Source organism: Vulpes lagopus, chromosome 23, assembly GCF_018345385.1.
Source record: "Vulpes lagopus strain Blue_001 chromosome 23, ASM1834538v1, whole genome shotgun sequence".
NCBI classification, from domain to species: domain Eukaryota; kingdom Metazoa; phylum Chordata; class Mammalia; order Carnivora; family Canidae; genus Vulpes; species Vulpes lagopus.
In genome coordinates, this window is record NC_054846.1 from 41564890 (window position 1) to 41588674 (window position 23785).

The following is a 23785-nucleotide window of genomic DNA, read 5'->3' on the forward strand; positions in this document are numbered from 1 at the left end:
GAGTGAATAAACTAATGTTTTTCCCCTTTGTTCTAAGCATTAGAAATAAGCAATTCTCAAAGCCTCATCTGGAAAAAAAATGAGGATCTATATTAAAATAAGTTTGACATATTCCTTTACAGCAGGAATTACCAAAATCTTTAAAATGTAATAAATAAAATTGTGTCTGTGTGCTGTATATGAGTGTGTTTATTGTATGTACAACTCTGTGTGTGCATGTGTACATGTGGTATTTTTAAGACTCATTTAAGAACATCTTCTTCAGAAAATAGAATGGGGAGCTACCCTCCAAGAAATTTATTTTAGGAACTAAGGAATTCATACCCCGTATATAACCGATGTTCCATTTTCCATCTGAAATTTGCAGGATACATTTTTGCAGGTACCACAGCAATCATAATCACTTGGAGATGGAGTATACACCTGGTGCTGTGTATAACCATGGTACATTTAGTTAGCCACACAATACCAGTATTTTTAATGAATCCATTCTGGAAGTACTTTCTAATATAACTATATTCTCTCTCTCAGAATACCTCTAAGCATTTTAAAGGTTGACTTCGAGGCACTTCAAATAATAATTGACTCTATATGGCTGTATTAGAAAGTGAAGTAAATATTAACCTTTACATCAAGCAGCCAAGATTCATCAAGCAGATCAAGCAAGCTATATAGATAAATAGATACTAAGGCTCAAGATGTGTATACAAGAAAAGGAAAATATGCATTATATAGATATATTATACATTAATAGATTATTGGACTATTGAGTGTATACTTTTTACTTGTGGAGTATCCACTAGTTAAAATTCTATAGCTGCCATTTTATAATTAATTTAACTCTCCACCAGAATGACTTGCAAAGAATACTTACAATGTCACATTCTTTTGAACAATTCACCATTGTAAAATTCAGAGTGTAAAAGCCTGTATGGTTATCTTTTTCTTCCAGACACTCCACTGTGTAACAAAAGTCCCCTTCCAAATACTTTGTCATAGATTGGCCAGGATGCAATACTGATACTTCTTGAAATACACACACATCGTCCTTTTCTAAGAAGAAAAAGTTAATGAAAAATACTATTTTGAGTTTTTCATTAATCAATCAATGGAACTTTTATTTAAGTTTATGTTTTCATAGTGATGTGCAATTTTTTTTCAAAACCAATAAAGATCTTTACCTTTACATATTGTGAATATCTCAAGAATCTACTTGATAATGAATTTAGTACATTTATTCCTTAACATATAAGAAAGTGATCTGTAAACTTAACTCCTCTTTACTGTTTGAACTGCCTTCATAAGCTATGTTTATAGCAGATTCCAGAATTTTAGAATTAAGTGATCATCAAGCTACTTTTTCTCTCTTCTGGAAATGCAACATGACAATTTGGGGGAATAGATAGAGATGGAAGCAAAATCTAAATCAATCTAGGGCTCTTCATGGTGGCTCTGTTTAACATTTCAAGGTTTTTAATGGTTCTTTCAAGAGAAAATTTTCAGTTTTGTTGTGTTGCTAAATAGTCTTGTACATCATACTCAATGAGGAAGGTAGCTGACACAAAGTAAGAGTGACGTATTAAGGTAGGCTAAGAGAGTGATGAAGATTCAGCTCAGAAGCTCTTTGTATCTTGCCAACACTGAATTTAAGCCTTCACACAAAAATACAAGGGTTAAATTTTTTTTCTATTAGCCCACTAATACATAAGAAGATTTGTTATTTCATAGAAAGATCAATTCTATGTTTTGCAATGTTAACATTCAAAAGACAGAACAGTGAGCAAAAATTTCTTTTTGATGCCTATTTTTTAAAATATTAGATATATATATATTAAAAAGAACATAGCATCCACTTTAAATTCTGCAAACTCTGAAAAATACATTCGTTTTTCTGTCCCATTAACATATTTCTCAGAACATTTAGAAGTAGAGCAAAAGAGGCAACTGAAAAACAATAATGCATTTTTATACTCAAAAACTGGCAAAATGGCTTATAAATATGAGTTATATTACTCAGAGAAAATCATTTTTAATTTATTAATAGTGAACAACAAATACCGATAACATTCATATCATTTAAAAGCTAGAGAAAACATAGTTACCACAGAGATACCGTACACATCCACAGTCACTCTGAAAGTGATGGTCTATTGCAGTAAATTCTCCCTATTAGAAAAAGGAATTATTAAATGATTTATACAGCTTATTATACGACAACTATGAAAATATACACAGTATGACATTTAGTAAGTTCCCTACCACACAGGAGACACATATCAAGTGCTTATTATATATTTGATTAAGGCTTTGATTAAACCAGTGGTCATTTAGTTAGCAGCCCACAGAAAAAATTCACAATCAACAATATGATTATGATCACTTAAGCTCTCTAAACTTTAATTCCTTTATCTACTGAATGAAAGTAAAGAAGATGATCTTTATGGTGTCTACTAACTTGAAAATATTGTTGGATCCTGAGCTTCTAGTGGGTAACTGGAGATAAGAGAATATGTAGTAATCCTGGAAATTTTGTTTGGTGTAAATGTTCTTGATCTTCTCTCTAGAGGTGGCCCAGGGTTCTGAGGTTTGCGTGGAGCTAAGCTGTGACAGCATATAAAGCAGAAGCAGAAGACTATAGTAGAGCAACTAATAGCACAGACTCAGGAACAAGTCTCCTCTGTGCCCATCCTGGCTTTGCTGCCTACTAGCTGTGTGATCTGAGGCAAGTTACTGAGCCAGACCTCTCCTCACCTTCCCTCATCTGTAAAATGGGAATAATTAACATCACCTATCTCTTAGGTTTATTTACAGAAATAAATGGGTCAGTTCATGTAAAGAACTTACAATAGGGCGGGCACACAGATAGTGTGGTACAACCGTTAGGTGTTAATAAATCGCAGTCATACCAATGCTTAAACAATTGCCCATCAGAAATGGTCTAGGGTCCTCTAGGTGTCGTGCCAGGTTTAAAGTTTCAAGAACTGCGTTTTTAAGTATTAACTTTTCCTGAGTGCATTTAATTTTCATATGATATCAGTAATAAAATGAATTTGATTCTTTTTTTCTTATTTTTAAAGGTTTTATTTATTTATTTATTTATTTATTTATTTATTTATTTAAGAGAGAGAGAGCGAGCGAGCACGCTCTCTCTCAGGAGTGGGGAGAAGGACAGAGGCAGAGGGCGAGGAAGAGGGAAAAATTGCCAAGCAGAATCTGTGCTGAGTGGGAAGCACAACTCGGGGCTTGATCTCAGGACTCTGAGATCATGACCTGAGCCAAAACCAAGAGTTCGATGCTCAACCAATGGAGCCACCCAGGTGCCCCAAAATTAATTCAATTCTTAACACAAAACAGGATTCAAATAAAGCCATAGTAATTTATGAAATTTCCTTAGAGTTATTAATATCTTACCTTTTGTAGTGCTTTACAAGCTGTAGTTTCATAAACATTAACCCACTTGGTGTTTTATGACTTTTAGTCATTACACAATTCAAAGGGATTGGAAATAAAATGTTAGAAATAAGGGTGTTAGAAAAATAAATCAAATTCTCCCAGTGCATAAGCTACAAGTTACTCCAAAAGATTAAATAAGGAGGAATTAGGCTGGCACTAAGTTGTAGGTCACTTACACACCATGTTTTTAGTAGTTAAAGCCGCAATGCCCATTGTGTCCTCCCAAGCGTGGGATTAATCCTGCTACTCTTCCTTTCTATACTTATTTCTTTTGACATTTTATACACATATTTAGTTATACTTTTCTTCTCATAAGTACTCAATTTCACCTAGAGGAATCTATCCTTGATTATTGCACCAATAGTTAATATTCTATCAAAAATGGTGTTTTGTGTGTGTGTGTGTGTGTGTGTGTGTACGTGTGTGTGTTTAACTCTCAAGCAAGCATCTTGTCCTCTAAGATCAGTAGCAAAACCACCTTAGGCTGTTTCTACTTTTTGGCTCCTGTGAATAGTGCTACTATGAACATTCACGTACATTCCTTTGTGTGGACATCTGTTTTCTTTTACCATGGGTTTACACCTAGAAGCGGAATAGCTGGGTCATATGGCAGCTACGTACGTAGCCTTTGGAGTAACTGCCAGGCTGTGTTTCAAAACAGCTGCACCATCTTACATTCCCACCAGCAGCAGATGAGGGTTCTAATTTCTCCACCTCCTCCTTGCCAATATGGATTATTATCTGTCTTCTCAGCGGGTGTGAAGTGATCTGTCACTGTAGTTCAGATTTTCATTTAACCGATAGCTAATGATGTTAAGGGTCTTTTCATGTGCCATTGGCCATTGTATACCTTCGTTTGGGTAAATGTCTAGGTATATTTAATAGTAAAAAGGAATGAAGTGCTGACATGTGCTCCAACACCAATGGACCTCGAAAACAGTATTCTGAGTGGGAGGAATCACAGAATCACATATTCTGTGATTCCATTTATGTGAAATATTCAAGACAGACAAATCTGAAGAGAGAGACTGTAGATTCTTAGGGCAGGGAAGTTTGGAGAGAAATAAGGGGTGAGTGCTTAACAGATACAGAGTTTCTCTTAGAGGTGAGAAAATTGTTCTAAAGTTGGTTGTGTTGATGGTTGCAGAATCCTGTGAACATAATAAAAATCATGGAATTCTACATTTTAAATGGCTGAGTTGTATGGTGTGTGAGTTATATTGCCAAAAAGCTGCTATTTAAAAAAAGAAATAGTGCAAAGGCCAATACAGACTTTTCAGGGTGAAATACATTCACAATCTATGTAAATATACTAATGGGATTTATTTATTTATTTTTAATTTATTTATTCATGAAGGACACAGGAACAGAGGCAGAGACACAGGCAGAGGGAGAAGCAGGCTCCATGCAGGGAGCCCGACATGGGACTCGATCCCGGGAATCTGGGATCAAGCCCTCAGCCAAAGGCAGACACTCAACCACTGAGCCACCCAGGCATCCCTACTCATGTGATTTAAAATAATACATCAACTTAGACACTGAAACAGATATTTAGCAATTAGTCAGAATAGGTCCTCAATAACAATGGGTCAGGTCAGTGCTTGTATAGAATCGTGAATATTCAAACCAAATTATCATGCATACCGTTACATATATTCAGGTCAGAGATTCAAGAATATTGAAGCTACTGCTTATGTTCTGTGTGCCTAGAACAGTGCTAGTATATAGTACAGCAGTCACTCAATAAATGCATGGTGTACTGAGTAATGTGAAATTCTGATTCATAATTAATATTCAGACATTGAAAGATGAGCTGGAAAGAAAGCTAGACAGCCAGCATCTAGCACAATTGTTGGGGATGGAGGAGGCCACAGAGAAAAGGTAAGTGGAGAATGGTAGAAACCTGCAAGAAGAAACAAATAAATTAAAAAAAAAAACAGAACAAGGGAAAGATGGACAGACAGTAAAATGGTCAGTGGTTTGGTGGTCAGGCCAAGACAGGCGTTAAAGGCGAGCGCGCACACACACACACACACACACACACACACACACACACGAGTTAAAGTAATAACCAGACCAAGTTTAAAGAATAAACATAGAAGCTTCTCCCCAAAATGCTTCAAAAGACCCAGAACATAGTAGGCACAAAATCCCATAAGGGGAATGGTGTGTATTGTGTTATATTGTGTTCCAAGTTATCGAAATGCCTCAAGAAGTTGTGCTCCCTCTTTCAGGCCAGGAGGAGAGTTCCGCACAAGGCTGCTACAAGTGAAACCACAGCAGTTCTACTCAGCCGCTTCTCTGGCCACCAGTGTTTATCCAGACTCGGGACTTCTAGAATTTTGATGTGCAAACTTTGTAACCTTAACCATTTTGTAGATATTTCTGTCTGGGTATACCTGTCTCTGTGTGTGTCTGCCTCTCTCTCTCTCTCTCTCTCTCTTTCTCTCTCTCTTTCTCTCCTTCCTCCTGCTTTTTCTCTCTCCTTCTCTTCTCTTCCCTTCTTCTCATCTTAGTTTTCTCATCTTTTACCCTCCTTTCTCTCTCTTTTAATCTCCCTCCCCTCCCCCTCTATCTCACACACACACACACACACACACACACACACACACACCTACACACATTTGTAAAATATGTTACAAAAGGCCAGAGTCTTACATTTTGTCCTCCTAAATTCAACCTCTCCCCAATTCTTCTACGGAGATCTCACTCCACCCAAGGTTCTCCTTCATGAATGGCTATAATAGTCTCTTGCTGGTCTCCTTCCCTCTAATGTTTTATTGCCCTTATCCTGCTACATAGGAATAGCAGAATTAACTCAGACACCATTTTCATCATAATTTCCACCCGGTGCAGGACTCTTTCTCTTTTTTAATATGATATATTAAATCTGCCATGAGTTCCATGAGTCTCTTTCTTATTTAATATGATATATTAAATCTGCCATGAGTTCTTCAAAAAAGGGCTGAGCTATTTCAAGTGTCTGGCACCATGACCACACAATCTGGTTCTCAACAGATATTGGTTGAATGATTAACTGCAAAGAAAAAATAAAGAAAGAAAATCTAAATCCTTCCTCTTGTCTATACAGCTGTCCCCAATACACAAATTTGGATAATTCTTCATCTTCCATTGTTCCTTCTTCCTCCTCCGGTTAGCTTTTTCTCAAGGCAAGAGAGAAGGTGCTATCTTTCAGCATACATACCTTGCCTCGCACTTTGGTGCATTTATTCAAGTTCAATGTAGCCTCCATCTGGAATATTTCTACTCCTCTCACCCATTATTCTAACCTATCACTTTCTTTCAAATTTTCTAGATGGTTAACTTCCCTTGAAAATTGTCCATGATGATCTATATCTTGTGGTTAACATTCTGAGTACTGCATTTATTTTATCATAATTATTACAGCTAATACTGAGCTCTTTGTATGTGTCAGGTACTAAGTACTTGATTTATGTTAACTTATCTTATTCATATGAATAGGTATTGTTATTTTTATATAAAAATATTTATTTATTTTATATAAAAATAAGGAATAAAAACAAGGCATTTCAATTTGCTTTTGTCCTTGTTTTGACATTGTCTGGGCTAGATTTCTAAAGAAAATGAGAGAGTTATGCTGGAGTAGAGAGAATAAAGGAATACACAAAAACACACACATACATAAAATAACCCTTGGTTTGAGTCCTGAAGATCTCGGCCAATCATTTACTCTCTCTAGACCTCAATTTCCTTATTTATGAAATGTTCACAGATAACTCTTAGGAAAGTACCAACGGTTACATGTTTATAATCCCCTCCTACTCCACAACAGATGCATCGTTGGCACATTTTCCTGAAGAATCAATGGGGACACCTCTCAATACTGAGATAATCTTTTTTTTCAATGTTTTACATCATTTTAAGACCAGTGAAGTCATTTTTCACTGCTCCCTGATACCAGAGCATGTTACTTTAATCTAATTTAATAAGGATAATTTCATGAACTCTGAGGACACAGAAATAAGAGGGATAAAGGAAGAACAAACTAATTTGAATAATATGATAATTCAATCAAAATATGTGTTCTTACCACTTCACAAGTTGGCGTAACAAGCTTTTCACAGTTACATTCTAAAAAGGCAAAAATCAACATATTTATATACGTCAGAATATATTACTATACTGTAATAAAACTTTGAAGCACGAAACTTAGTTACCACAACGCCATGTTGGACAACATTGACCAGATACATTTTCTTTCACAAGATTCATATCTTCTGCACAGGTGAGTAGTGGCGCAGGACAAAGATTTGGGTCACACACTAAATTGGAAAAAATGCCATGGATGAAGATTAGTTTCTTGTAAAAGCTTGTCCTCACTACCTACCACTTAGTTCGCTGCCATTGTTGATGTAGTGCACAGACTTCTATTTCCCCAGTGTTGCCTCTCCCACCACTCACTTGCCATGTATTTGTGAGGATGGAAAATATGACTCCCAAGCAGGTACAACAGTAGTAGAACCAGGACAGCTCATCAGGTGAAGGGCCCTGAGAAATGCCAGGTGTGCAAGAAGAGAAAGAAAGTAGAGAAAGTATGGAATCACCTGGAAAGCTAGAAACTCTAGGATGATGAGAAAAGTTATTGTAATCTATCTTGAGGAGGTGATGATATTATGCAAGAAGAGCTTTTAGATGTATAAAAACAGGGATCCCTGGGTGGCGCAGCGGTTTGGCGCCTGCCTTTGGCCCGGGGCGCGATCCTGGAGAGCCGGGATCGAATCCCACATCGGGCTCCCGGTGCATGGAGCCTGCTTCTCCCTCTGCCTGTGTCTCTGCCTCTCTCTCTCTCTCTCTATGTGACTATTATAAATAAATTTAAAAAATAAATAAATAAAAAGATGTATAAAAACATTACATATATTTAATGTATTTTATATGCTAAAATTCCATGAAGTTCTGATAGTACAACTAAGATTCACGGGGCTTCTTAAATATCCGACACACCTAAATATTTGAAATTAGTTAAGATGTATCATATACTTACCACAATAATACTGTGGACAACAGAAATGTGTGGTATTGAGGTCCACAGTGAGAAATTCCCCATCAGTACAGAGTGGAACAGGTTTGGTGCAAGATTCACAAACTAAAGGTAAAACGAAAAGCCAGAAGTCACAGCTGAGTTAAAAAAAAAAAAAAACTAATTATTGACCAGATTACAACACACATACAACATGGAACAATGGTTAGTAAAATAGGAAACAGGGTAAATAAGGCTTTAACAGACAGATCTCCTCACCTGGTCATGAAAACAGGAACACAGACTAAGTACCTTGCTTTCCGAGCACAGTGACATAGAAGAGCAGTGTCTTAGCAGAAATATAGAGCATTAAGATTTCTAGAGCAACTTCCTTTTTCCTAGGATCTAAATGCCATTGATTGATTTCCTTCAGTTTTCTGAATTCCCTACCCTTGATTACTCCAATTCATGGAAGAGTAATGTAGTAGGCACCTGTTCTTTTGGGCTGGTCGGTATCCCTTTCCTACTTCCATTACAATTCTCTGAAAGACCCTGAGGAAATGCCCCACCCACACTGTCTTGGAATGGCTCTTAATAAAGGTTCCTGACCTTCAGCAGGCCTCCGTGTAGGAATAACCCACATTAGACAAATCAGAATCTCTTTCTATGGCATTTCAATCATAAACAGAGGCCACCAGGGCAGGAAATGGGTGTTGCTGACTCAGTCACTAGTGATGGCCACCTAGAGTAGCTGGTTTCTCTCCTTCCAATGGCTTGGTTGCTCTGCTTCATTGTGATCCTACAACATCTTGATCCCAAAGCCTTCCAAGTAATTGGTTGTATGCAAGCTAGCTGGAATCAATCCATTTTGCCACTTGCACTCAAAGAACCTTAACTGGTACAAAGAGATGTGTTTTGATATCCATAGGTACATCTGAAACCTACATTAATCACCAGTCTTCGATACGAAAATCCACTTGATTTTTATTCAATCCACTTTTTATTATTTAAATCCACTTTTTATTATTCAATGTCCATTTCTTCAGACAGAATATATATCTCCATATAGAGTCTTTTCCCAACCACCTTTCATTTCTACCATTTTCTTCCATCATCACCATGCTCACACATATATCATACATAATATATAAAACAAGATTTTAAAGTAGTTATCTAATGGCTTAGCCGAGGCCATTATTTGAGTTGGTTCTTCGGGGAAAGCCAAGGATGAATTTTTCTCTAAAAACAATTGTGGGGTGCCAGGTGGCTCAGTAGGTTAAGAGTCTACCTTCGTTTCAGGTCATGATCCTGGAGTCCAGGGATCAGCCCTCTTGGTGCTCCCCTGCTCAGCGGGGAGCCCACTCCTTCCTCTCCCTCTCCCCTTGCTCATGCTCTCTCTCTCTCTCTCTCTCTCTCAGGTGAACAAATAAAAAATCTTTAAAAAATAAAATTTAAAAATTAAAACAACTGGTGCTAGTCTTATTAAAGAAAAAACCTTGATTATATTGTCTTGAGTATGTTTTAACTGATATATATATATTATATATATAGTCCATATATATATAATAAAGGAAAGTAGGCTAACTCTAATAATTGTTGAGTCATTTAAAATGCTGTACTTTCAAAAAAAAAATAAATAAAATGCTGTACTTTCTTTTCAATTATTCAGTTGAATTCCTACCAGTATATCAGCAGAATATTGGTTACCATCAGTAACCAATGAAATTCATATCAAATAAGAGATTTTCCCTACATCCTCCCTTTGTTCCAAGAAGTTGTCTCACAGAGCACTGACCACAGAGAGGAGAAAAACAGCAAGGCTCTTCCTGTTGAACTTGAATCACGAATTGGTCTTCTCTGCATTCTGGTATTGAAATACTGGGGCATTTCAATGGGTCACATTCTGCAGAAACACAAAGATATTTGAAAATTTGTATAGAAGGAAATGATAAAGTCGTATGGTTCAGCTCTCTTTGAATTAATATATATCCTTCTAATTCAATGTGTGTTCAGCTGGGGAAGGTTCTCAGCACCAAGTAATTCTCCAGACACCGGCTGGGTGTCCTACAATTCAACTCAATTCTGACACTATCTGCAGACACCAGTTACAAGCCCCACTTGTTACCTGCACTTCTGGTGGACTAGCTATAAATCAGAGGTTTCACAAACTCTTCCTTGGTTTGATTAATTTGCTAGAGCAGTTTAGCAGAATTCAGAGAAACACTTGACTTAGCAGATCACCAATTTTTTATAAAAGAATGTAGTAACTCAGTGGGATCCCAGGGTGGCTCAGCATTTTGGCACCTGACTTAGGCCCAGGGCGTGATCCTGGAGACCTGGGATCAAGTCCCACATCAGGCTCCCTGCAAGGAGCCTGCTCTGTGTGTGTGTGTGTGTGTGTGTGTATGTGTGTCTCTCACGAATAAATAAATAAAATCTTTTTAAAAAAAAAAAAAAAGAATGTAACTCAGGAATAGCCAGTTGGAAGAGATGCATAGGGCAAGGTACAGGGCAAGGGGAAGGAGATTTTATGACCTCTCAGAGCACATCAATCCCCAAATTTCTTGTGTTCACCAGCCTGGATGTTCTCTAAACCTCACTCTCTTTGGGGTTTTTATAGAGTCTTCCTTATATAGGCATGGTTGATTAAATCATTGTCCATTGAAGATCAGACTCAACCTCCAACTCCTGTCCCCTTCCTGGAGGTCAGGGGGTGGGATCGAAAATTCCTACCCTCCAATCACAGGGCTGACTCCATCCTCAGATTTGCTAAAGGCCTTCCGAAAGAAACTCATTAACATAACAAAAGACACCTTTATAGGTCTCCTGCTTTAGGAAACTCCCAAGAATTAAGAGCTATGTGCTGAGAATGGGGTGGAAGACCAGATATACATTTCTTATTGTAAATCACAATATCACACCTGCTATTTCCTATATATTTCTGCTAAGATTAAGATCTTTAAAATGAGTTAATTCTCTAAATCCATGTATTAATATAAATATATAAATTTAAAATTCATATATACATATATTTATAAATGAATTTGCAGGTTAAAAAAGAACGATCTTGGGGTGCCTGGGTAGCTCAGTTGGTTGAATGTCTGCCTTTACCTCAGGTCATGATCCCAGAATCTTGTGACCGGCTACTTTAGGTTCCCTGCTCGGTGGGGAGTCTGATTCTCCCTCTCTGTGCTCTCTTACTCTGTTCTCTCTCTCAAATAAATAAATAAAATCTTAGAAAAAAATAAAGAACTATCTTTAGCAAGATAGCTCCATTATATTTTATAACAAATCATTTTCTTATAGACACAAAGAATGAGAAACTAATCCACTATTCTGAACAATGAACCTCGCTCTTACTGTTCCCAGTTCATTACTCACCACATTGATACTGTGGACAGCAAGAAAGAGGACTATGGCCAACAACCAATTTTTGACTATTCGTACAGGTTGGAATGGCAGTTTCACATAAGGTCATGTCACAGCCTGGAAATAAGAAACAGAAGCACTAAAATATTAGTCAATATAACTAAAAACTGTGCTTCTAACTCAAATCAGGGAAGTGATTTTTATTATGCATGTTTTTACATGTCATTAAACACATTCGGGTCACAAATGGGTCATATGTGAACAGGTAGTAGATTTAAGGTTTATTTATTACGGTCTTTCACTCTCGATTGTCCTAAGTCAAAGATTCCCAGAACCTTTACCTTGTCACATATTATTGAACACTATTAATTGTTTATAGTGAGAGTTTGCATGTGTATTTGCAAAATCACCAAAACCGTAATGTGGAAAAACTTGCTTTGAGAAAATATAAGTGATATTTATGGCAATATTTCTGTTTGCACTTCAACCTTTTTGTTTACCAAACATTATGCATGCCGTGCTTTTTTCACAAATAATATCAACATATTTTGTGGCGTAACTTACTGTAAGGCTTCAGCCTGCATACATACCACAAATTTCCTTTGAACAGCAGCTCCACTTATCAACAGTGCCGAGGACAACTTCAGCTTCTCGTTCACAAATTGGCGAGGGCTCTTCATCACAATCTGGTTCTATAGGAATAATACTTCCATTCTCCAAACATTTGTACAGGGCACACTCGTCAATGCCCCCATTCCAAATCTCCCCAGCAGTGCGAGGTTGGTCTTCACTATCAGTGCATGCTTAAAAAAATGGACACTGTTATATTACTCATAACCAGGCACTAAAATAAATCAGGTTGTGATGTTTTGGCTTCAGACCATGACTTGGCTCAATGACATAGATAATATATCACAGATTTTTCCTTTCTTACATTCTTTTTTTTTTTTTTTTACCAGCTAGTAAACTAGCTTACATTTTTCTTTAATGAAATTTGTAATGTAGTCTACAAAAATATTTTTCCCTTCTATAACTATCTGTAAATTTGCATGTCCTCTTCTATAAATAAGATAATCTGTTCATTTTTTCTTGTTCATTTTGTCTTGTTAATATAATTTATTTAGCTTGAACAAACTAAGTAAAATAAATTTAAGTTAGTTTTAAAATGTTAACTATTGAAATGGAGAGATATTAGGGGAAAAAAGTCCCTACCACATATTTATCATTTTTGTCATACGAAAATTCAAAACACGTCAGCTTTAAAATCTAAATGTGGCAAGTACCTAATTATTTACTGAGTCTTGTGGTTTTATTATTAAAATGATAAATACATAAGTCCCTAAAAAAATAAATGTGCTTCTTTATTCTCAAAGCCTTCTACAAATACTTTTCTCAATGGCAAACACCAACTTGTTTCTGGAACTATATATGTGTTTCACTTCTATTTGCCCATTCTCTTTCATTATTAGCTTAATTTCTTTTCCTCTAACCCTAATGATAAGTCCTGTACTGCAATTTTCTCAATTTTGCACTATTTTCATTGCAACCAACATGGAGACGATGAGTCAGAATAAAATGAAAGTAGAAAAATTGAATGTTTTCTCCCCAATAATAATACTACCTGACATTTCTTGAGTAGTTATTTTTCTCTATGCACTGTTGCAAAATGCTTTGTATTATTTATGTATCCCCACACTAACTTTATGGGATAAGTGCTATTATTTTCCCCATTTTGCAAATGCTGACTCAGGCTCAACGAGGTAAAGATGAATCACTATTACATGAAATAACTGGAATTTCAATTCACATTCTATGCTCTTAATTCTTAATTTGTCGTACCCTCGCCCAGTTATTATAGAAATAGGTAGAGATTAGAATACATCATCACTGGGGATGGGGGAGGGGGTTAAATGGGTGATGGGTATTAAGGAGGGCACTTGTTGCGATGAGCACCAGGTATTGCATGTAAGTGACAAATCACTAAATTCTACACCTGAAACTAACATTATGCTGTATGTTCATTAACTGGAATTTATCTATCTATCTATCTATCATCTATCTATCTATCTATCTATCTATCTATCTATCTATCTATTTATTTTTGTGAGAGTTATTTTTATTTATTTTTTATTTATTTTTATTTCTTTTTTTTTCTTCCAATGGGGAGTTTAATAGACAGTGATCCCCAAATACATTCGATCTTAAACTTTTTTTCCCACCAATTTTAATATTTTATTTAAATTCAATTTGCCAGCATATAGTATAATACCCAGTGCTCACCCCAACAAGTGCGCTCCTTAGTGCCCGTCACCTGGTTGCCCCATCCCTCCTCCATCCTCCGCCCTTTATTAAATGGAATTTAAATAAAAACTTGGAACAACAACAACAAAACACTTCACCAGCAAAGCATCTAGTTTGAGTAACTGCAATTGAAATCATATTAAAAATCAAAACTACAAACAAATTGATTTTCTCTCCAACCCCTAGGGGTCCTTTTGATCAATCTTCCCCAGCACATCTCCCTAAGATCAAAAATAATTTTATTTATTTGCCGAGTCCCTAAGAAGTCATTTTGCACTCTGCTGCTTACCACATTCTTTCTCTGGAATGCACTGAATTGAATCTGGCCTGTGAAGAATGGTTCCGTTCTTGCATACACAATCTTCTCTTAAATTCAAACATGAAGAATGTCCATAGAACCATCTGTTCAGACATGTTCTTGCTTCACAAGTCCTCACGCAGGGCTGATATTCCTTCCCCTCTGGACAACTCAGAGCTATGAATAACAGAGGACAGAATTTGCTAATGATCAAAGTCACCTATTTGGATTATAATAAAAGGAAGAGATATCAGATTTCTTTCTGAAAATCAATTTGGCTCATTCCCGTCTCTTCAAATCTCATTTTTCATTTATTATGTAACCAAAAACTAGAAATAAAATAAGCAATAGGTATTTTTGAGTATCTTCCCGGTGCTCAGCTAGTATATTATAGTAGGAAAAGCTCATCTGATTTGTAGCAAGTAAATATGATCAAGAAGCAGCCCAAATCTAGTTGGCATAAATACAGAGTCAACTAGTATGAAGTTCCTTCTCTGTGTAGTGAGGAGATAAAACAGTCTATTCAGAAAAAGCAGAGAAATATGCTTTAAACATGTGACTCCATCAAGCCATTAAAAAGAAAAATGCTGTGTGTTTAGGTTTAAGCCTTTTCTGTTAGAAGAAACTACCACTGCTGAACAGTTTCTAAATGATGTTACAGAAAATTCTTTTGATTCTCAGTGATCTTCGAAAATCATACTGTTAAAAAATGAACACACAGCTGGTGGAGGTATAAATTGGTAAAATCTCAGTGGGGAACAATTTGATGGTGTCTATTAAAATTAAAGATGTCATACATTTCCTATGAATCAAGCAACCACACTCTTGAATAGTGATACCTCTGGGAGCAGAAAGGCAAGGGGTAGTAGGGCACAGCAGGAGCTGAGTTACTTCTGAAATGAAGTCATGTAACCAGTGTTTGTGACATATGATTCTTCTTATATGTATTTTGCCTTTTCTTCTAGGGGAAAATGACAACTTTTATTTTATTTTGGAGCATTTCACTAATACTCATTTTGATCATCTTTTATCACTTAATCCATCTAATTGCTATTTCTTAAATTAACATTGTTTTCTGTAAAATAGGCTTGGTGATAGGCTTAATAAAATTTTTATGAAAATCATTACAACTTGATGAGAAAGCATGAGCCCTATAGATAAAAATGGGCAAAGAATACATACAAAAGAAAAAAAGATCCATGAACATGGATTTGGAAAAAAAAAAAAAAATGAACCTAGGTATCACTCAAAGAAAGCCAGAAAGATTTGTTTCCATGGAAGTGGATACTATGTCAGGAAAGAAGGAAATGGGGACAGAAAAACATACATCCTCTTCCCAAGCTAGGGGACAAGCAGGAGGCGGGAGTCGGAGGGGGGTGCGGTAGGTCAAATGAGGCAGGTTGAATTGAAACCAACGAAATGTGCTCTGGCATACAGAATTAAAACCCCTGTTCAATCCCCTGTGATATCTTCAACATTTCCATTGGTTTTGCTGACTGATATTTTGTGGACTAGGTTTTCTTTTGGGAGAATTGGAGCCGGATGAAACTAGAAGTGGCCTATGTGGGAGAGGGAGAGCTGACTTCTAACTCCTACGTTACATTTATATGCATTTTATTCTTGTGACATTATTTTGTGATGGAAAATGAAAAGAAAAAGAAGTGAATGTAATAAAATGGGATGTTATGGGATTGTTAGAAAATATTATTTAAAATGTACCACTTAAAAAATAAATAAATAAATAAATAAATAAATAAATAAATAAATAAAATGTACCACTTACGGCAGTAATCAGGTGTTCTCCACTGAATACAGATGTCAAACCTGTTGCACAAAGTCACATAGGCAGAAAGTGCATCACATTCATAGTTCCAAAAATAGGTATAATTGATCCACATCTTTTCACAAAAGTTCTGCGGTGACACCTAGAGACATTTCACCTTGGCATAAGTTATATTGTTTTATTTCTCTAAAGGCCCTACGTTAGTCTAAAACTGTTCTAGAGAATCAAAGGGTGGCAAATTAATACTAATTATGGTTCTTCTTTGACCTTAGATTCCAAACTTCATGATACTAGATGTCACTTCTGATGTAATAATATTTTAAATGCATTTTAGATAGGATAAATATCGCCTGCACTGATCTACATAAATCTATCTTATAAAGATGACAAAGAAGCAAAGTATGTGGGCCTAGTAAAATCTATTTCTGATATTGTACTTTGGGTCACAACTGTCTTTTCCATATACTGGATAATCTATGAGAGATCAAACTGGAAGTTCCTGAAGCATTCCATAATGAGACATGGGATTACTTATTAAACGAGGTTATAAATGCTTCTTGAAAACTATGTGTTAATATTGAACGTTGAATAATTTATATAATTTGATATGCCTTGATTTAAAGATTCATCTTTTTCCTACAGATTGCTTCATTTTGATTTAGAACTGCCTGTATTCTAAATAATTTAACTTCCAGCGACATTAATTCCAAATTTTCTCTCTACTCATTCATTCAGTGAACATATTAAACATCTACCTGCAGATGCCAAATTCTGACACAGCTCAAAGTGCCTGATAAAAAAAAAAAAAGTGCCTGATAAAAATCTGTAGTATTTTTCAGATCCCATCATTTCTTTTTCAAGGTTCATATCCAATAAAAAACCAACATTCTACTTTCTTTTAGTCTTCTTTATGGAATTCCCTTGGTTTCCAGTACCTCATTTTACATGGAATACTTGCTACGGTCCAGAGCATCCCCACTGAGGAATCCAGGGAACACAGAGTTTCCTCCTTAAAACCCAGGTTGTTGAATGTACTCCATTCTATTGCCTTGTTCACCTGTTCAGTGTTGGCTCCTCTGCTGCCCCTTATCCTGAGTGTTTCCCTAGGTTCCATCCTCAGTGGTCATGTCTACTAGCTACAAATGTTCTTGCCAGACTCATACCACCATCTTGGGCATTTAACCTTTTTCCTCGGTTTCCTCATAAGTTAAAGAGTTAATAATACATTTACTACTACTTAAGGTAGCTGTGAGTTAATATACAGTAAATGTTCAGAGCAGACTCTGGCACATTGCATATTACTTATTATTATTTTTTAAAAATCTGTACACAAATAACTCCCCAAACCTGATCTCTGGCCTTAACTTACCTCTTCTGAGATCCAGAATTATGTTTCTAAGCTTTTTCTGGGTATTTTTGCTTTGAAATCCCATATGACCTAATTCATTCAGAGTGAAAAATTATATACCTTTCTGCTTAACCCCCCAAAGTTGACTTTCCTATAATCTCCATTCATATATTCACTTAAGTACGCTTTCATAATTGATTGAACACCCAACTACATATCAGGCACTGTGCTAGGCATGAGCAGTATAAAGTCGGTAACACAGACCTAATTCTCTGCCTCTAGATCTCAAAGCTAAAAAAGGTCTTTGCATAGAACCCAGAGGAGTCACCACACTAAAATGAATCAGAGGAGTGAAGTATTTGACTGGAAAACCTAGGATCTTAAAGGCCCACTGGCAGGAAAAACCTTGGAATATTCAGAGAGTTGAAAGGAGACTGGAGCTTAGTAAGCAAGAAATGTGTAGCACAAGAGGAAGCTAGAGAAGTGGGTGGGCCAGAGTGTAGAGGACCCTGTAAGCCCTGAGAAGGTTGTTTGGCACATACTTTATGTAAGTGAAAGACACTGAAGGGTTTTAGGTAGAAAAATGATACAGTCCAGGCAGATCATGTCTACTCGGTGGGGATTTTCAAATGAAGGTGAAGCTGACAAGTAGGAAACCAAATTACCTGCTTTGCTCTCTTTGCCCTTCAATTCACTGGGAAGGGATCTGTCAGACTAAAAGGCACTCTGCGTAGCCTCTCTAAGCCTTCAACAGTTAAGTTGGGAACTGGTTGATTAAGTTAATCAACCTTCTGAGTTCCCAGTGAAAAATGGATTTTTTGAAAATAATGCTTTAAAAAGACATTAAAATGACACTAAACTGGGTTTTAAGTATCTGTTTCTTTATTTTTATATACCTGCTTTTTTAAAGATTTTATTTATTTATTTATTTATTTATTCATTCATTCATTCATTCATTCATTCATTCATGAGAGACACACAGAGAGAGGCAGAGACCCAGGCAGAGGGAGAAGCAGGCTCCCTGCGAGGAGCCTGATGCGGGACTCGATCCCAGGACCCCAGGATCACTACCTGAGCCAAAGGTAGACACTCAACCACGAAGCCACCCAGGCATCCCTACATACTTGCTTTTTAAAAACAATGTAAACCTTTAAAACCTATCTGCATCCAAATCTCCAAATAAAACTGAAGCTCCCAAAAGATACGCCATTTTTATCATATGACTCGCCATCCTTTGCCTTTCCCTGAGGGAACTCATGGGGCAGGCTGAGAATTATGGGGTCTACACACCACAGTCTAGCACAGGAGGTGCTACACAGTGAACACCTTCCTGCTTTGACAATTCCCTCACCTTCTTTCCCAGGCTCTTCCCCTCCATATGTCTTACACTCAACCATTTCAATGTCTTCCTTTCATAGCCTTTTATAAAACTTGTTCTTACACATATTGTTGTATCTGTGTAGGCATCCCTTCTTCCCCCTTCTCTCCTGGCAAATTCATCCTTCTAAATAAATCAAATATCTAAAGGTATGAGAAGTCTCCTCCATACCTGGGCTCCCACATACCTCCAGACTGTATATTGTCACGTATCTGTTCATGAGCTCACTTTCCCACCAGAGCTTCTGTGAATAAGGGAGAGTCTTATTCATCTTCGGATCATAGGAGTTTAACATGATGCCTTGTAAGGACTAAATGCTAGATGTCCACAAACTTTTCATTAAATGATCCATGAAATGCTATATTGGTCTGTCCTGTGTCCCTAACAATGGATTTATTTTAAAAGATTTTATTTATTTATTCATGAGAGACACACAGAGAGAGGCAGAGACACAGGAGAGGGAGAAGCAGGCTCCCTGCAGGAAACCTGATGTAAGACTCGATCCCAGGTCTCCAGGATCATGTCCCGGCTGGAGACCGGTGCTTAACCACTGAGCCACCCAGGATCCCCACAATGGATCTTTTTTAATGATAGAGATTATTTAAAATATCTACTAGTCACATAAAGTCAGAAAGTTAGAGACAAATAAAGAAGGTTTAAATTGAATATATGACAGGTTCTATCACAAGTATACACCTAAGATGCCAAGACCATAGAGAACTGATAATATCCTCACTGGCTTGGTTTCTCTACTGGGTTATCAAGTGACATTGATTTCTTTCTCCTACAGGCATTTATTCATAGGACAGAATTTCATTTTTCTTGAAAGCTGTAGATACAGTTTTGAAAAAAATAGGAGAAAAAAGATAATTATCCTTTCTATATCTTTAAATCTATAAAAGTAAGTGATTCTGAATTCCAGAGCATACTGACAGCAGGTGTGGGACTAAACTATTCTCGGTAGAAGAACATCATGGCAAGAATAGGAATTTATTGGCTTTACTCTCAACATGTCTAATGTGACAGTTCTTATTTATGGTTGCCCTTGACTTACTTTATGATGGCATGGAATGAAAACTCTCCTATTTAATAACTCAATGCAGTGACTGCAATCATGCTCAGTACAATTCCTAACAGGTCTTCTTGTTGTTACTTCAAATGATTTCTCAATTTCCCAGCTTTCAATAAATAATTCTATGTCTTCCATATTTGTAATAATTGTGCCATTTTGCATCCGTAGATCATCATCTGGATCTTCATTGCAAATTCCTAGAAAGATATGATATTTAGAAGGAAACATTTTTTTCACTTAAACCAAATGTAGACAGGAGAAATAAATCATCTTAATAATTGATTTTAAATGAGTAAATTATTTACTGAACAAGGTGCCAAATGTATATCCTTTCACTTTAATGTTGATGGAATTTTTAAAATATGTATCTGATTCTTTGATAAAGTAGTACAGAGTTGTCTTAACCAGATTAAAAAGAAACTACAAAAAAAATAATAAATAATAAAAAATAAAAAGAAACTACAATCCTAGAAGTTAAGAAATGTGAAAAGATGATAGAAAATGAAGAAAGAGGATTCTGTTCCCATACTTATTCACTATTACCACTACCTTCTAATTGAAGAACTAGTTCTTAAGCTTTCCAAGATATTCCTTAGAATAGTGGGCATTTGGTGATTGCCTCCCACACAGCCATTCCCCCAAGGAAAACCCTACCTGAAAACATTAAATTCCTGAAATCTAAATTTCAGGAATTTAGCCCTGCCCCGTCACCACTACAGGAGAGGGCCATGATCGGAACAAAGATAGTCCTTACTTCCTTGAGTTAACAACTGCTGGAGGTACTAAAACAGTCAGGTCAGGCAGTCATCTAGACACACAGCTACATTCAACATTTGGACAACCAGTGCCAAACAGGATCTGACCTGGAATCCTAAGACACAGACAATATTCCTTCCTTAGGATGACATGACCTATTGATTATCATGCTTTGACCTGCTGTAGCTTCTAGTTTCCTGAGGAAGGCCAGATGGAGAATGAAGCTTACTCTTAATCTAGTGGAGTACAGAGCCAAGGGAAGTACAGAGAAATGGCCCAGAACCCTTATCTGATCTGAATCCCACCCTACCTTAAGACATAATCTTTCTTAATCCCCAAGGCTCTGTCTATAAAAGGTATAACTTGAACATTTTCTTCAAGTATCAAATTTTAATCCTCAGGATCCCTGGGTGGCGCAGCGGTTTAGCGCCTGCCTTTGGCCCAGGGCGCGATCCTGGAGACCTGGGATCGAATCCCACATCGGGCTCCCAGTGCATGGAGCCTGCTTCTCTCTCTGCACCCCCCCCTCTCTCTCTCTCTGTGACTATCATAAATAAATAAAAATTTAAAAAAAATTAAAAAAAATCTTAATCCTCAAGTAGGCATATTAATATCATAAAAGTTGCTGCTACTGTAATTGCCTTGTCCTTGTAAATATACAAAGGTCTGAGTTCAATGCAAAAACAAACAACTAAAACAAAACTCAAGTGAAATGAGCTATACTGTAAAGCTGCTACTATTTTTTAAGTCTAAACTTTCCTGGAAAAAGGTAATTGCTAATGAAAAAATATGTTTTTATTAGCAACTCCAGCCACCAGCCCTATAAACTTCATAGTACTGTATAGAACAAGGTATTCATACAGACTTCCCATTCTGGGATCTTCAATTTAGGTCACACTCTTGTTCGCTGCAACTTTTTCAGACCTGAGAGCACCCAGATTTGATTCACAAAAACCACTCTTCCCACTATGGACATCGTGAACTTTAGGGGTTGTCCCTTGGTTAGCAAAAAAGGTGATCCTAGCCCCTTCTCTACAGTGTGTAAAAGCATGAGCTGGCAATAAGTGAAAGAAAAAAACCCCACAAGATCAAACAGAAATCATAGCATATAGAAATGTTAATCATCTGAGAAAATATGCATTCCTAAAGCCTCTAAGCATTACCCAATAACTTGATTTATTATGTATAATCAATACTATACATACTCAAGAATAACTATTTCCACAGTGATACCCTTCAGTCCCCATAGAACTTTGTACTGTTTATCACACTACAAATAGGCAAGGAAATATGTAAACCTTTTTAGCCAAACTTTGCACTAAATGCTTTAAAGAAGAAATTTTGCTTTATGTCTTTTGTTAGGACAAAGGACTTAGTCCTATCTGTTTTTGAGTTGCCAGCAACAAGCACGGAGTCAAAACACTCAGAAGGTCAGTAAACTTTTACTCATTGAGTGAGATTACAGTAGATATTTTTTGCTAAGCTAACATTCATTGATGGTGTGTAGTAAGCAATGCATTAAGGGTTTGACATTAACTTTCATATACAACCCTAACAACAATCTCGAAGATAGTAGAATGTGGCTATTTTTATTTGAAAGATGAGGAAACTGATGTTCACCTTAAGAGCACAGAGCTACAAAGAGAATAGCCTCCATCAGACATCAAAGCCAGCATTATAGTTTTTTTATTTTGTTGTGTACCTAGAGGTGTCTCTAATTTGTCTCCTTTGGCTTATAACTATGTGTCTATGTGATATGATGTGATATTAAGCTAGTTGTAAAGACACATCTAGGCATTACACTTTATAGCAAAACTGGGGAAAATATTGAGAATGATGTGTTCCCTGTATGTAACTTTCAAGGTGGCTTAAGCAACTAAGTTTTCCCGTATTTCAAATTTTAACATAATAAGGAAGAAACAAACTTATTCAAGCCTTTAATCTTTCTGGAACTCCTATTTCTCACTTACAAATTAATACCAATTTATGAGGGCTACTGTTAGAATTGAATAAATTCAAGTATGTCAAATAAGGCTTAGCACTTTACTAACGATTAATAAAGATGAGCTAGCAAGAATATAAGTAGTATCGCAGTAGTAGTAGTAAACATGTATTTCCCAAAAAATATGTGACTTGAACTATTATTTCTTCCTTCTTAGCCCATTTATTGAAAGTCGCCGCTTTCTGTAGTACTCACATGGGGAACTGAAAATTAATGTCACACCTCAAATATGAAAAGTGGGGCAAAATGGTGTAATGTGAACAGGAAAAAAAATTGGAAGAAATTCAGATTTGAAGAGCAATGCTCACCACAGAGTCCTTCTGTGTAAGATGACAAGTTAAATCCATGGCCAAAATGAATGTCTATGATCCCTGTAAGGTGAGCCCACTTCACGATTAGTCCAGCTGGAGTCGTAATCACATACATGGTACCAGAATCTTCTACGGACAGTTCTTGACTTGAAAAGGGCAGAGGCACAACAATAGAATCCACTTCTACCTAAAATAACACGATGAATTGACAACTGTTAGAAAAATGTGTATGTTTAAATATATACTCATTAAAAGTAGAATTCATATGATTCCATTACTTCTCATTGAATACAAACTACTTCCTAAGTTTCTAAAAAATTATTTCTCTGCTGCCTGACACCGCTTCTCACAATCCAAGCTCCTTTATTATTCCTTTGTTGTGTCTTGCTACATTCAGTATTTGTTCTAACCTTGTTACCCCTTATTTTCTTCAAAACTTAAAGTTTTAAAGTTTCTTCAAAGCTTTCTTCTGTGTTACCTATGCTTTTCTGATGTTTCTGTCAATTTATGTTAATTACACCATTATCTACTAATACAAACGTAGGATAATAAAGTTATTTTTCAGGATGTTCTCTTTAACCTGGATCCTTTCCTTGATCTTCTAAATCAGTGTTCACCTATAATACTCCTAACTGTCATCTACCAAGCTTGGCACAGAGGAAGTTTCCCAGCGACTCAATTTCCTGTTTGGATGGGTCTCTAGATTCTGTAT

General features: G+C 36.5%; 1 protein-coding gene across 2 annotated transcripts in view; it reads right to left on the bottom strand.

The window, feature by feature from the left end:
* The window catches only part of OTOGL (otogelin like), a 132447-nt gene that overhangs the window by 9123 nt on the left and 99539 nt on the right, over positions 1-23785 (bottom strand). For both annotated transcript variants that reach the window (XM_041738638.1, XM_041738637.1), the window contains 13 exons: positions 23071-23260; positions 19987-20201; positions 16207-16348; positions 14415-14600; positions 12415-12627; positions 11837-11941; positions 10251-10358; positions 8480-8581; positions 7653-7757; positions 7526-7566; positions 2103-2166; positions 875-1053; positions 325-429 (listed from right to left, as the gene is read on the bottom strand). In XM_041738638.1, the coding sequence (XP_041594572.1) occupies positions 325-429; positions 875-1053; positions 2103-2166; positions 7526-7566; positions 7653-7757; positions 8480-8581; positions 10251-10358; positions 11837-11941; positions 12415-12627; positions 14415-14600; positions 16207-16348; positions 19987-20201; positions 23071-23260 (1755 nt within the window). The remainder of the gene's footprint in view (positions 1-324; positions 430-874; positions 1054-2102; positions 2167-7525; positions 7567-7652; positions 7758-8479; positions 8582-10250; positions 10359-11836; positions 11942-12414; positions 12628-14414; positions 14601-16206; positions 16349-19986; positions 20202-23070; positions 23261-23785) is intronic.